At 35.1% G+C, this 15,166-nt stretch overlaps 1 protein-coding gene across 1 annotated transcript; it reads right to left on the bottom strand.

The window, feature by feature from the left end:
• Positions 1 to 181: 181 nt before the first annotated feature.
• LOC116304015 (protein GPR107) lies at positions 182 to 14,566 on the bottom strand. Its single transcript, XM_031713660.2, has 19 exons — positions 14,459 to 14,566; positions 14,228 to 14,365; positions 12,139 to 12,189; positions 11,587 to 11,681; positions 10,176 to 10,587; positions 9,556 to 9,660; positions 8,933 to 8,980; positions 8,582 to 8,667; positions 7,864 to 7,939; positions 7,345 to 7,418; positions 6,902 to 7,019; positions 6,067 to 6,135; positions 5,547 to 5,652; positions 4,985 to 5,034; positions 4,782 to 4,829; positions 4,114 to 4,149; positions 3,514 to 3,557; positions 2,911 to 2,994; positions 182 to 2,588 (listed from the first exon to the last, which is right to left on the bottom strand). The coding sequence occupies exons 1-19, from the start codon at positions 14,558 to 14,560 to the stop codon at positions 2,495 to 2,497; spliced, it is 1,836 nt and encodes a 611-aa protein (XP_031569520.1). The 5' UTR covers positions 14,561 to 14,566; the 3' UTR covers positions 182 to 2,494.
• Between the last annotated feature and the right edge of the window lie 600 nt (positions 14,567 to 15,166).

The raw sequence follows: 15,166 nt of genomic DNA, 5'->3' as shown, positions 1-15,166 counted from the left end.
GCAAAAGAGAACCCAAAACTGGAGTATTAACTAATTCATTTATTTGTCTCATTCCAATATTCTATTCACTTCCTTTCATTCATCCATCGAATCCTCCATCCATTCATTTTTTGTTTGAAGTAAGCCAAGTCACCTTCCCAACCTCTGGCCAACCAAAACATCAATCAATCATGTCCACATATTAATCAATCAAATAGGTTTAATTATTTTATACCTCATTCTTCTGTTAGAACAATCTTTTCCTAATACAAAACTACAGATTCTTTCAAGTAGCTCTAACAGAAACACTCTTAAATTTTCTGTTAAATGATAATGTTGACCATGGAACATAAAATAATTACTGGATTGGAAACTTTGGGTCATATGGGCTATTTCGAGCTCACTGATTGGTAGAAAATCCATTTTATTATTGACCCCATGGCATTTCCAATCCAGTCCTTTTATGATCAATGTGTCAACCAACAAATGTTAGCTGTTCATGAAGTACATGATTACCCTCTAGAAGACTAGCCAAGCAACTAAAATTACAGTTTAGCTCTTTCATGGGGAATTGATAACAACTAACAATTATTACTTATAAGGCAGATCCAGATTCCTGGATCTATCACTGGTTTATCAAAATACATAATATACTGTTACATCTATAACAAATTGATGGTTAACAAATAATATAATTGGATACTTACAGAAAAGATTTTTATCATTTAAAATGGAAATATTATTAAATATACAATTACCAATAATTTTTACAGTCGTTTTCAATATTACATGGACTTGATAGCTGCAAGCTGCCTTTTGATTGAATTTAGTCTGCTGGTGCCAATCAAAAATGGAAAAAGTATCAACTGAGTATTTTAATTGATGGCAATGAAAAACCAGCTTTCTGCAGACAGTTCACGACTACTGCATTAAAGATTTAACTTTGAATTGTGTTTTATCAAAGAAATTTTGTTCTCAAAACTTTTTTCCAAGGAACACAATTCATATCTTTGATAACTTTCCAAGCGACAAAAACACCTTAATAACTGAGCTCTTGTAATATTGGAAACTACTATCTATGACCAACTTCCTTCATAATGACATCCATTATAAACAATCTATTGTTTAAAATAGTTTAGTTAAGAGTTAAGAGTGAAGTCATTAAACCCGTGAAATAGATATTAGACTAACACACTTTAGTAGACCTTAATAGTCCCTTTCACAGTTCCCTGCACCATCTTGAATGGTAGCCATGCCTTTGCATCAAAGCGAGACAAACGATGAGCTTGCAATGATAGAGTGTCTATTTGACTATTACACGTTGACTAATAATTTTTACTTCACGGGTTAAATGCCTTCACTCTAGTAGTGTTTTAGTTTCATTCTTATCTTCTAATTGTTTTTTGTTTTTATTTGTAAAATATCTTCTTATAGCTAGCGACATCATTATGAAATAGGGTCAATTTAACTTTTTATATTTTTTCATGTTCCTGTAATCTCTTTAACTAGATTTTGGCTTCTTTAACTAGATTTTGGCTTCTGCTAACAAAAAGTTACAATAATTTTGGCAAGACATTGTCTATTTAATTGTGGCTGTTACGTTTGGCCTGAAGACCCATGCGCCTTTTTCACTCGGCAGCAATGTAACAATAGATTTCACCACGTGTAGCCTGAGTCTTATTCATGTGCTTTAGAACACATTGCTATGTTTTAATCAAAGGTTTTTCTTCTCATGAGAATAAACATGGCTGTCATGTGATATAGGTACAAAGCCTTTTTTCTCACTTACTAGTGACTCTGACTTATTCTCTTTTAACTTTCAATAGACTCCTAGTTTCGAAGCAAAGAAAATAGAAAGAAATGATAATCTTTCTCAATGGAATTTTTGCCATTTGTTTTACTGTCATTTCTCTGGTACTAAGCCTCGCATCCAATATAACTCTGAATGCTGTCTACAGAATCAAACATTTAAATAAAATAACTCAAAAACGATTCTGAATGCATAATAGCCTATGCTCAGCAATCCCACTTCCTCTGGGGAATTAAGGAAATGTCCCAAGGGGGGAGGGGACATTAAATATTGGTATACAGGGTAGAAATAATGGCTACCCAGTGGTCATTTATGCAAGACTGGTAGTAGAACAGAATAGTACAACTTTATACTAGTCTCTGCACAACCTATATGTGTTCATGATAAGTATGAGTGACCATTCATTTTTAAGCAGGGAGGGGAGGGTGGTTGGATTTGCTTGGTAACCCATTTATGAAATCTGACCCCCTCTTATTGCTGTTTTCCATCCTATTTTTGTTTGTAAAAGTGGATTGCGACTTAAATTTTCCTGTGGATCTTAATATTATTAATAAATCCCTCCCCCTGATAAATTTCACCACCCCCTCCCCGGTAAAAAATGAATGGTCCTTAAAATTATCACAGGATGATTTCATACTATTCTGGAGTTCATACATTTTTCATTTACATTTTCAGGATTCCTGTCTCATAAATTATATTTTCTTTTCATACTGAAAACGTTTTTGATTCAGAGGTGTCTCGCTGTTTCATTACAGGCTGTACTCTTGTTACACCATCCAGCAGACCATTGGTGGTAACCCTGCGGAAAAATTTTTCGCAATTAATTTGGCTCCTTCACAGGGATCCCAATTCATAGAAAAGTGAAAGGTGAAAATAAAACCTGGGGGGGAGGGGGGGGAATTAAGGTGACTGGCTACATTTGGTTAAAAAAAATTTTTTTAATTACATGTATTTTTTAAAGTGAAATTTGATGCTGATTCCAAATATGAAAAGAAAAATGGGGTGTCCTGAGCTTGTTTTCGAGATGATCAGCATTTCATGGATGCTCAGAACTAGACAATCACACAATAACATATTTTTAGTGGTACATTACTACATTAAAGTATCTGGTAAATACTTACACTTCATCCATTTCTATTTCATCATCTGAATCTTCCTGGGCGACATGCAGATATGGATTATCAGGGAATGGCCTAAAGTTGTACCTGTGGTATAGAGATATCATTATTAATTAATTAATTAATTATAATTATTAATTGATTAACAAAGAAATATCAAATGAACAAATGAACAAACTAATGAATGAACATGCCAGGTGCTAGATTAGAAATGTGTGTACTGTAACATTTTCTTAAAGCTACACTGGTCTGAGTTCCAAGTCCAGACTAAATAGACCACCTCGGCTCAGGGCTACCGGCTCAGGCATAATGTTTCCCATTTCAGACCACGTGCCATTCCCTAGAGTATAATTTATTTGTTTAATGCTTGAGCTGGGTTGCACATGAGAAGACACATAAATATTGATACAACTCAAACAAAGATCCTTATTCTCAAGGGAATGACAAGTGGTCTGAAATGGGTAAACATTAAGTAATTAAACATTAAATCAGGTAAGCCCAAGCCGAGGAGGTCTATCGTCTGTCATTTTCAATCCAAAATCCAAAATGCAAGCTAGAGACAACTCTATTTACTAAATTGAAAGGGATGAAGCAACACACACTTACCCAGTGAGTACAAAGAATATGTACGTTGCTGCATTTTTGAATAACTGAAGTAAAAGATAAAATATACACAATGAATAACTGAAGGCATACAATATAGAATACACACCAAAAATAAAAAATAAAAGATCATAATAAAACAAAGATGGTTTATTGTGCAGTCCCAGAAATTAACCATACTCTCCCCAGAAAGGAAGTTTTTAAAGACCCTACCACCAGAAATTCAAATTTTCTACCATACAAATTCTGTAATTTTGCTCTTTCTCTAACCCCTCTACCCCTCAGAAATTTCAAATTCCTTTGTGGGGGGGGGGGGGATATGGATAATTTCTGGAACTACACATTTTTTAGTAAGTTAAATAGTCCCCTTCACAGTTCCCTGCGCCATCTTGAAAGGCAGCCGTGCCTTTGCATCAAAGCGAGACGAATGGTGAGCTTGCAATGATAGAGACTTGTGAATAATTATCCAAGGTGTTAAAAAAAGGTCTCTATCATTACAAGCTCACTGTTCATCTCGCTTCAATGCAAAGGCACAGCTACCTTTCAAGATGGTGCAGGGAACTGTGAAAGGGACTATTAATAAAACAAAGCCATCTTCCTTACCTCATCAAACCACATGTACTGGAATGGAACAGTTATCTAAAATTCATAGATTATTAATTATTAAAATGAAATGAAGAAATTACAAGCTACCCTGTAATTACGAAATTAGAATTAATACTTTCAAGAAACAAAAGTAGTGGTAATTTGACAAATGTAATATACTAATTTGCCAGTTTCCAGGGTATTAAAAAAAACTTGTCATCACCAATCACCACCGCAAGTACAGCAGTGCCGCAGCTCAATGGGGTCGAACCGAAAGCATATGAATATTGAAGCAAGAAAAACAGGGAAACAAACCGATGGCACATAACAGGGCAGAAAAACGGTTTTTGGCCTTTTGCCATAAGGACAGCTTTACATATTTCAGCTCAATATTTTGTAAACACATTTTTTTGGAGCCAAATAGCAAAATATCAAATGCAACCAAAATTTATTGAATGTATATTTGAGATACAAAGCCGTATACCTTGGGAGAGGTGATACTTTGATCAGCAGAAAAACTGACATTTTCCGGAATGCTAATAAGTAGATTTACTCTAATTCGAAAAAATTTCCTCACAAGTTTCGAGCAGCAGTGAAACGCTTAAAACATTGGGGTATTAATCATGAAAGTAGCGGGCTCACCGTTTTTCTGCCCTGTCATGGTGCATACAGTAGGATATACATACCTTAATCAAGTAGACAATAATCCTTGTGAAATAAATATAGCAAACAATCTGAAAAAATGGGAAATGGAAAATGGGAAATTAGTACTTAAACCTTACATTTTTATATCAACGCACATCTATCACTGTGAATTTAATTTATTTTCAACTTGGAAAATAATTTGATTAATGATAATTAATAATTATCTTGGTGAGGATCAGCTTACCATCACATAAAAATGTCTAAATAGTTTAAGTTTTGCCAAGTTAATAGCAGCTGAAAAGAGAGAAAGAGAAAAAAAATGAATTTTAAAAATATGTTAATATTTGAATTGGCCTTCTTATTCTCAAATCATAACTAATGCTGTTGTCGTAGTTGTTGCAGCGGCTGCTTTTGATGTTGTTCTTGGTAATGCTAGCTGGTGGAGCTGTTGTAGTTCGATTTTGCTGTCGTTGTTGTTGTTGCTACTTCTTATTCTGTCAATGTCAATGTCAGTGTCATATTTGTTGACGTTGTTGTTGCTATTGCTGATGCTGTCAAGGTCATTGTTGCTGTTGTCATTGTTGCTATTGCTGGTGCTGTCAATGTTATTGTTGACGATGTTGTTGGTGCTATTGCTGATGCTGTCAAGGTCATTGTTGTTGTTGTTGCTATTGCTGATGCTGTCAAGGTCATTGCTTGTTGTTGCTACTAAATCATTGCCATTGATGCATGTTGCTGTCGTTAGCCTAATTACCCTCTGTAGTGACAGCCACTCTATTTAAAAGTTGAAAAAAAATAACAAATACCCTTGCCATCTGTTTTAGAAGCTTCTTGTAAATGTCTTATTGACCACACAACAGGAAAGAGAATGGCTCCACAACACATCAAGTCAACCAGGATAAATAATTCCTTGTAAGAAATGTCAAGGACAATAATAGCACTCATGACATTATATATATTAAATAAACTGAAGACTATATGTAAAAAGAGTATATAATATAATCATTGGAATGTCGAATGTGATAACTTTCAAAGTAAAAAGGTCAAAGCTTTTCAAAGAATTTCGAAGCTGGAGGGAAAATAACAAGGAAGCGAGACAATTCTGCTTCCATCACTAGAGCGTAACCCTCTTAAGATAACGATGGTGACTATGATTACGATTACAATGCTTACAACGTTAGTGTGAACAAGGCTTAACTATGACTAACAGACCTACTACCTAACAAACCTGTGCTTTCCCAACTAAGCTAGTAAATCCAAATGGACACTCACATTCATGTACTTCTAGGTAATAAACAAAAATATATAATTATATCAAAAGGATATCCATGTTGCATATTGTACTCTAGCTTCTTCAGTAGTATCCATGACAATCTGGGCTGAATTTGCAAGAATCTGTCCAAAATAGAAAAATAAAAATGACCTGATCAAGACAAATTTCACAAGAGGTTAATCATAATAGACTTCCATCAACTAAATATATTTGTAGAGTACATGACCTGATTTTTTTTTGATTTCCTTTCAGCTAGAGACAAATAACAAATGATTCCTATAACACTTTCATAGCTCATAAATTAGTTCATCATATAAGTGGAGAGATCATGCGATCTTCCGTACCATCCCTGGATCTGCCCCTACTGGTAACATTATTTTGTCAATCATGAAGAAATAGAAAACATGCAGGCGTGCTGCCTGCAGTTATGAAGCGTGCAGGGATTGTCAGAACATGAGGGCAGTGTTGGGAGAAGCATGACTCATAGCAGAGTGCTTCTCGACACTTTTCGAGTGTTCTGCCAATCCCCAAGTGCTGTATACTTCCACACAACACAGCAAGCAAGTTTTTTATTTCTTTTACAAAATACAAATACAAGAATGATTGTCTCCCAGTTCAAGAGCCTATCCCAATTTGGAGGCATAACACTAACGTACTAATAAATCACTCATGATTGTAAGCTGCTCGGCTGCTAATAGGGCCTTAATATGCAGCCTGTAAAATCCTCCACTGCAATGTAAAGCGCATTGAGACAATGTGATAATGCGCTATATGAGAACCCCATTATTTATGACGAAACTGAAAGTGCATGTGCATGCTCTCATAAAGCATGCACTCCCAACCAACCAGAACACAGTTATTCTATAATGATTTTTAACCAACACACACCTGTAGGGGGATGACTATGATAAAGATCTTCTTGTCTCGGTCAGATAATACATGTTTTACAAAGAAGTAACCAGTGCCTATTAAGACGATGGTAGTGAACAGTAATGCACCTTTAAGCCTGTAGGAGAGGACAGGTCGAATAGAAAAATAATTAATATAGGCATATTAGGCATATATAGAGTTAATAATGGCTGTTCAGTTGCTGGTCATCATGAACGGCCAAATAGACCTCAAGTTGACCTAATATAGTGATGTATGTGTTTTTTTACACGCAGTTATAATGAAATCTTCTGTAATATAGTTGACAGTACTTACAGATGTGTGATATAGTAAACTACTGCCTAAGATCCTTTAGGGATCCCATCACTACTAATATAGTGATCTAGGTGTTTTTTTTACATGCAGTTATAATGCAATCTTCTGTAATAGTTGACAGTACTTACAGATGAGTGATATAGTAAACTACAGCCCAAGACCCTTTAGGGATCCCATCACTACTAATATAGTAGTAGTTTATCTGAAAGAAAAACACATAGGTTAGTTTCTTATCTCACATGCTATCCCTATCATCGTGCAATCCCTATCATCAGTTTCTGTAGCAATAGTCAGGATTGGTGGAAGCGGGGGGCCGACCAGGGGGACATGTGGCCCCCTGCAAAATATTTTGGGCCCCCCCCAAAAAAATTTTGGTTCACATGAAATATAAATGCATAGATTCAATTTTTATTATTGTTATTAAGTTGTTGTGATTTTTTGCAGTGCCCCCTCTCCTAAAGATTTTCAGCTTCCGCCACCCCTGATAATGTATAGGGTGTGGTAGGGTTGCTGGCCTCACCCACATGCAAACTCATGGCCCTCTATTTTAATGTCTCTTAGCTAGACTGGACAGTTATTTCATGTGGTCATCCGAGCCACCTAAATGTTTCCCTGATCCATTGGTGCATTATAATGCAGCTTCTTACCGACTCAAATGCTAAATCCATAGCCTTGAGCATAATCAAGACAAACATCATGTAATGAACTTTGAACGTGTTTTCTCTATTAGGATAGTAGAAAAGAGACAATAAGAGGTTTATCACTAAAATATTAAGGGAGGGTTAGGTGAAGATTAACCATTTCACTACTACAGCAGCGGGCAAAAGCGGCCTACTGGAAATGTGACATTTTTCCTAGAATGGCCAAAAGCGGCCAGGGAAAAGACATTTTTACTTTTCAATTACCAGTTCCCTAGGACATTTCTGTGTTTTGAAACAAAACGTTGAAACTCGTTTTTTTTTTTTTTTGGATCATTAACCAATCAGATCCTATCAACTGCTTTGATGTGTGTTATAAGGCCTCAATATCTACTGAGCATATTTTTCATTTTGATATAGTGAAATAAAAAAAAACCCAAATTATGTTCCAGGAAGAGCCTGTGTTGGGCCCTTTCAGTCTCTAGTAGTGAAAGGGTTAAGTAAATGCAATAGATTTCCTCATTTTCCAACTCCAATTTGATCTGTGAGTTAGGTGTGACCAGCTGTTTAAATTTGTCTAATTCTTATGTTTATTTGGGAGGGGAGGGGGGCAACTCGGGCAGGGCACTTAAAGTGGGGAGGGGATTATAGAGATATAGCATAGGAACCCTCACAGAAATTTCATGGTATACCAATGATTAAGACATTCCATTTTACTGGGAATTACCTGTTTTGTCGAAGAACATATATCCAAAAACATGCTGTCAAGAAGAAAACTGCTGCCATGACAGAGAAGAGGTGTGGAAGAGGCTCCTGAAATATACATTAAGCAGCTATTTATGAGCGTGTTTGTAATATGAAATATATACAATATGAATAAACACCCCTTGCACTAATTCCCTAATTAAGTTTTCTTCTCTTGAGATTTAAAACATACTACTAATAAAAAATGTTATGAATTTGAGTTAAACGTTGGTCAGACATTCTGTATTCCATTGAGAAAACTACCCATTGTTTGAGTGGACATTCAAGAATCGCCAGGATTGGTCTATTTGATATAATATTTGGGTTTTCTTACCTCTCCAGCTGATAAGTAATTCTTGGCGTTCTTTTCTACTATCTTGACCTACAATGATAAACAGAGCATAAAATTGACTTTTAGCCATGATGAATTTTGAAAAAATAATGTCAAAACACAAAATGAGAGCAATAATGACTGTCTTTGATTCAAAGAAACATGTAATTAAATGAATAAATGCATGGATAGTGAAATGAATAAAATAAAGTAATGGGATGGATACATGGAATAGAAAAATGGATGGATTGATGGATAGATTGGGATGGATGGAATGGGATGCACCAATGACATGGCAGGGCTCGAAATAGGAATTTTTATTAGCCTGCCATAGTAAAGGAGCACGGTAAAAGGAGGTAATTCCAGTAAATTGTGCATGCCATTTCATTATTCATTTGGCAGTGCATCCTTATTTTCTCGTGCCAAACCTGAAATTTGTCCTGTCGTTTGGCCATTGGCTGGCCGCTATTTCGAGCCCTGCATGGTATTAATCACATCCACAGAAAATTGATACACAGAGATGGATACAAAATGGGATAGGATGGAGACATGAAATAGAAAGAGAGACGGATTTAAGGATAGATTGGGATGGATGGAATGGAATGCACCAATGACATGGTATTAACCTGAATGTCAACCATGACCTCGGTCTTCTCCCCATAATTTGCACAGTTATGAAAGTAAAGGTTATATAACCCTTCTTCATTCTTGTCTTTTACTGTCACAGTAAACTATAATAAAACAAATTAAAAACACACACATTGAAGGAATATTTTGTTAACATATTCCATAAGGATTCAAATCCCCCTTCATGGGAGGGGAGGAGGGGGATGATTTAGGGTTTTCATTAATGGTTGGCCGGGGGATTAGAGAATGTTCCTGTAACTGAACAAAATGCCCAAGCTTAATCTACCATGAGTAGACCTTTTCTAGCTTTGTTGTTTGTTGTTGCACATTTCATCCCATGTGGTACCACTCTTGGGAGTCAATTCTTTCATGTGTAAATATTTTAACATGTTTGTCATAAAAGAACAGTTCTCAAGGGAATGTCATGTGATCTGAAATGGGCAATTTTGCATACGAAGCTAAAAAGGTCTATATAGCTTATAGTAATTTGTCTCCAACAGTTCAAAACTTAATACTGAAAACCCTGTGTTTACAAGCATTTTCTGAAACAGTATAATCTATACAGTGCAAAAAGTAAATCAAATTCAAATGGAATAAAGGCATCCAATCATATACTCACATTGCCAGAGTATTCAATCGTCTCGTTCATAGTTCTTGAGGAAAGTGGTAAATAAGTAGTATTGAATTCAAGTTTCTTTGACTTTTCATCACGTCTGATTCTACTCTGTGCATCATTCTCTTTTTTGGCAGGAGTTAAATTAGCAGCTTGCGTTAATGGAGTCGAGGCTGATGATTTGCTCGTAGATTTCAAACCTGTCGTTGGTGTTGATGTTGCTATCACTTCCGTTCCATTTTTGTTTATTTTCTTTTCCTTTGTTTCATTTCCCTCTTCTGTTTCTTTCTCGTTATGTGTCTTTTCTTTTGCACTTTCATCATTTCCATTTTTTTCGTTTGTTGTAGTGGGTTCTTCTGGAGGCATAAACCCGATCTCCAATTTGTTGAAATCAGGACCAAATCTTTGAACAATTATGCTAAACGCAAGATATATTGTATATTTGAGTGTTAGAACTTTAATGATTTTTACAAGATTTCTGTCCTAAGTATAATTATTTCAAAAATTGGATGAAAGTTGTCTATAATAATGATTTATTATGAGTGTTGTAATAAGATACTCGTGTCTCTTTGGGTGGCTGATAAAAGGGGGGATTCCTAATTGTGTAGCACAATTTAATCATGGTTCATGTATTGCTGTAACATTCACCTTGGCTATGTTGCATAATTCTTCAAATGGCTCATAAATGGGTGCAACTACTCATTGGATAAAACAATTCAAAGATTTGTAAAGTTTGGGTGTGACCATTAGTCAACTCATCTATTGGGTGTCCTTCTGTGGGTGTCTCAATTATGGGTGTGGCACCAACCCTTTGGTCAAAAATTTAGTAATTACTGCAACCAATAAATGGATATCCTTATCTTTGGGTGGCTTGTGTCTCGGTATCACAGCACCACTGCCTGAGTAAAACATCTAAGGCCCCGTCCACACTATGCTGGATAAATCTGAATCCACAACTTTCACACCGAAACCAGAAAAAAAAGTTTTCCATCCACACATGAAAACAGATAAAATGTTCCAGAGGCAGCAAAAACGCTTCATTGCACATCTGAGCATGTGCATCGAAGCTGAAATTGAGCCTGCGGTGAATTTTTGGCCTTCCCGCCATGTTCCCATGACAATCATGACATCATCATATTCAAAAAACTTCAGATACAAAATGATCTCCATCCACACCAATACAGTTAGCTGGCATTTTCAAATTGTTCCACTCTGGAGACCTTATTCGAAAAAATTTGTTTTCAGTGAAGAGTCGTTCTGGATTTGCCAGGACTACTAGTGTGGACGGTAGGCCTAACTGAATAAATAAAAATTTGGATTCAAATTTATCCGGCATAGTGTGCAGGTTCTTAATGGTATAACACATCTATGGAAAGCAACGTGCACTTAGACATCATGAGTCTGTACTATACTATACCTCTTCTTTTTCAAATCAAAGATGAAAACAGCAACAGACATGCGGTTCTGCAGATTAGTCTGATCCTTAAGAATGCACTCTCCAGCATGCTGTTCCTTTAAAACCAACAATATGACATTACTGATTAACTGCAAACACTATTTTTTGATCCAGTGCTATGTTTGATCAGCATAAAGCTGATGAAAGGGTGTATATGTTTTCCCATTGCAGACCATGTGTCATTCTCTGGAGAATAGGATACTTTGTTTGAGTTGTATCCATATTTATGTGTCTTCTCATGTGCAAATGTTAAACAAAGAAATGATACTCCAGGAAATGACAAGTGGTTTAAAATGGGAAACGTTACACCCAACGGTAAAGGTAAAGGCAATTTATTATACTTCAATAACGCGGGGAGTGGTTGCCCAAATCTCCCGAGCCAAGGGCTCATGTTTAATGTGCTCAAAGGTGCGCCCTCTACCCCCTCTTACTATCAGCGCTCCTTTTTATGGGTATTTTAGCTAATTAAAATTACACAGAACAGATGTGGATATAGTCCATTGATCTACTTACCATGTAAGGTGAGATCCCATCACTGGCAGTTTTTTCAAGTGAAAACCCAAACTAAAATAATAAATGAATGAAAGAGGACTTTTTAAAATTTATTTAATATAAAAAACAAGAATTTAATTTAATACTGACAATAATGATTTCAAAATGTAAATTTAAATAACATATTTTTTATACTATTTAAATTTGGTTTTTTTTTTATATTAGTATATGTAATAGGACTCCATGCTGTCCAATTAAGAAATAATTTGATGGGGAAAATTCCGAGGACTGACAAAATTTGACAGTCAGAGAAATTTTTCGAGTCTAATTATTTCTTGATTAGGGAGCATGAAATCCCATTACCTATTAATTATATAGCAGCCTAATTAATCCCATATCAACAAGACCTGTCCAATTAAGAAAATAATTGGACAGTTACCTATAAGGGATTAATGAGAAGCTGTATAATTAGGTCTTAAATTCATATCCATGTTGAGTAGTTCCAGAAATTATGCATAGACCCAAACAGAGGAATTTCTTTTAAGGAGCCCCCAGCTACCATGAAAATTCCAATGTTCTTCCATACAAACTCTGTAATTTTGTTTTTTTCTCTTAACCCCCCACCACCCCTGGGAAACTCCTAATTCCCCTGTGGGGGGAGGGGAGGGGAAGGATAATTTCTGGGACTACACACCTTCATTCTTTAATTACAAACTTTTTTCTATTATAATTCAAGCTGATATTGAAAAATCTATTGAAAGGATCAACTACCTGTGCTAGCAGTCTGTAAGCATTAAATCTCTTATTTTATCAAGGGTTTAGCAAAATCTACAATATTATTTTCTACCCCTGTCTTTAATTTTCCCAACAATAAGGTGCAAAACATCAGGTTTTTTTTCTATATTAAAAAAAATTGAATTCAAGATTCGTCATTTTTATACCCAGCCTGAGCAATCCAACTATACTAAAACTTTCTTAGCCCAGAACAATAGTTTATTTTCAAATTAGATGCCGTATTTCAATTCAGTGTATAGAGTACAATATTGATGGACATATAACATGTACTTGTCTTTGTATTATTTTTGCCTCTTTGCTCACTTCAGACTTAAAATATTCACCCTTACTGCACCCTAAAATGTCTAATAGTTTTATGGTTCTAGATAAATCTATCTGACTTCGAAAACTATTCATGGATTCATGGGTAGACATTTAACTTGCCTTAATGTCGACATAATACTACTCACAGGTCGACAAAATACTGCAGAGTCAAAATATCCACCCTTACGCACCCCAAAATGTCTAATAAGATACATCTATCTTTGAGTGCATCAAAACTCACACTATTAGTTGATGTCACCTATTTAATCGCATATATATGCCAAACCAATAGTCATGCGATTCCAAGGGTTTACTTTACCAGAGAATGTGTGAAGAGACAGCTGATTGCATTTTTGTTCTCTGCCCCTGATTATCACTCCATTGGCACATGAATTTTCAATATTTGATGTTATTTAAAATAGTAAATAACTTAATATCTAATTTAGGTGACGTAGACTGTTCAAAAGTTAGACTACATTCAGTCTAGTCATTTCATAAATTATTGGCAGGGGCTAACAAACAAAAATAATAAGAGGCCTAAATATCAAATGCAGTCAAGTATGAAATTAAACTGAAACAGCCTATTTCCCTGAAGCGTTTCCTGAAAAATAATGCTAAAACAGCTCTACTAACAATTTTAATATTAGCTTAACATATTCTGGTTCTTTGGATACACGTTTACATACATATCAAAAAGGAATTTTATCAAATCCACGTTTCGTTGTAATATTTAGGGTAAAATTACAAAGTATAGTAAGCTTAATTACGTTTTCGTTTAAATCCAATCTCAAGTTCAAAAAGCGAAAGAAAACAAACAAACAAATAAATATATGAATAAGAATTTCAAATGCAAAAAAAGTTGAGTTAGGAAGATAGAAAAATATCTAAAAATAACATTATTTTCATAAAAAAAAGTCTAAACCAGTTGAGCAGCGTCAGTAATTTGATTATAAATAATATTAAATTTCAAGTTTTGTATAGTTCCTGACCATATTAAAGGTTAAATACTTACTTTACGAGATAGGAAAGCTTGATCCACCTCCGTGCCCTTCCTAGCACTCTTGAACACAATTTTTCTAACTTCCACCTTCAAAAACCCATTTTTCAGGAAACCAAATTTGCTCAACTCAAAGGATTTTCTCGCTTCATCCTGAAAAAATAACGCGTTTTGTCGACATGAATTTTGTAATAATTCTTTAAAATAAATGAGATTAAATACTACTAATGCCTTTTATAGACTTACTTTTAGGGTTAGGTGGTGTTTTCTGCCGGTAGAATTGATAAATAAAAGAAGAAAAGATAAAATGAAGAGAGAACGAAATTTCCCAATCTTGTTGGACGCCATGTTTGAAATGGGTTTGATAGACGTGATGACGTAAAGGTCTTAAAGGGACTGGCACTAAAAACACAGGAGCCCCAATTGAATGCTCTTATTTTCCGTCAATCGACGCCATTTTTTCTTCAAATACTCAGGATATCTTTTCAATCAAATGATCTCTTCCAAGACATCTTAATTAGCCAAAGCAAACACCAAAAATATTTACCAAAGAAAATAGAATGATTGCGCGCAGACTAAAATATAATAATATTCAATTACGTGTTTGCGCTCATCTCACACAAGTCACCAGTCCAGCAAACCTACAAACTACACTCAAACATTCTTTAATTTTTATGCCATTTTTTTCACTTCTCCCTATTCCCTTTCTATGCTCTCTCTTTTCTCCCATATCTAGTTTTTCCCCGTTGTTGTAATTTGTTTTGTTTTGTTTTGTTTAGTGTTTTGTTTTGTTTTTTCTTTTGTTTGTTTCGTTCAGTATGCCCTGATCTATTTTTCTCCCCTCGATTAAGATTAAAAACTTGTGACAAATTAGATTTCATTCGTTTATTTACTTCATTATTTAGCTTGATGTCAATCTTTACCATTAAGACAGGCAATTATACATTTTAAACA

The sequence above is a fragment of the Actinia tenebrosa genome, unplaced genomic scaffold (genome assembly GCF_029948245.1).
Source record: "Actinia tenebrosa isolate PJP-AT-01 unplaced genomic scaffold, QUT_ActTen_1.0 PGA_scaffold9__36_contigs__length_13948895, whole genome shotgun sequence".
Lineage (NCBI taxonomy): Eukaryota > Metazoa > Cnidaria > Anthozoa > Actiniaria > Actiniidae > Actinia > Actinia tenebrosa.
Note: the sequence above shows the minus strand (reverse complement) of the source record. Positions and strands in the feature narration are given on the sequence as shown.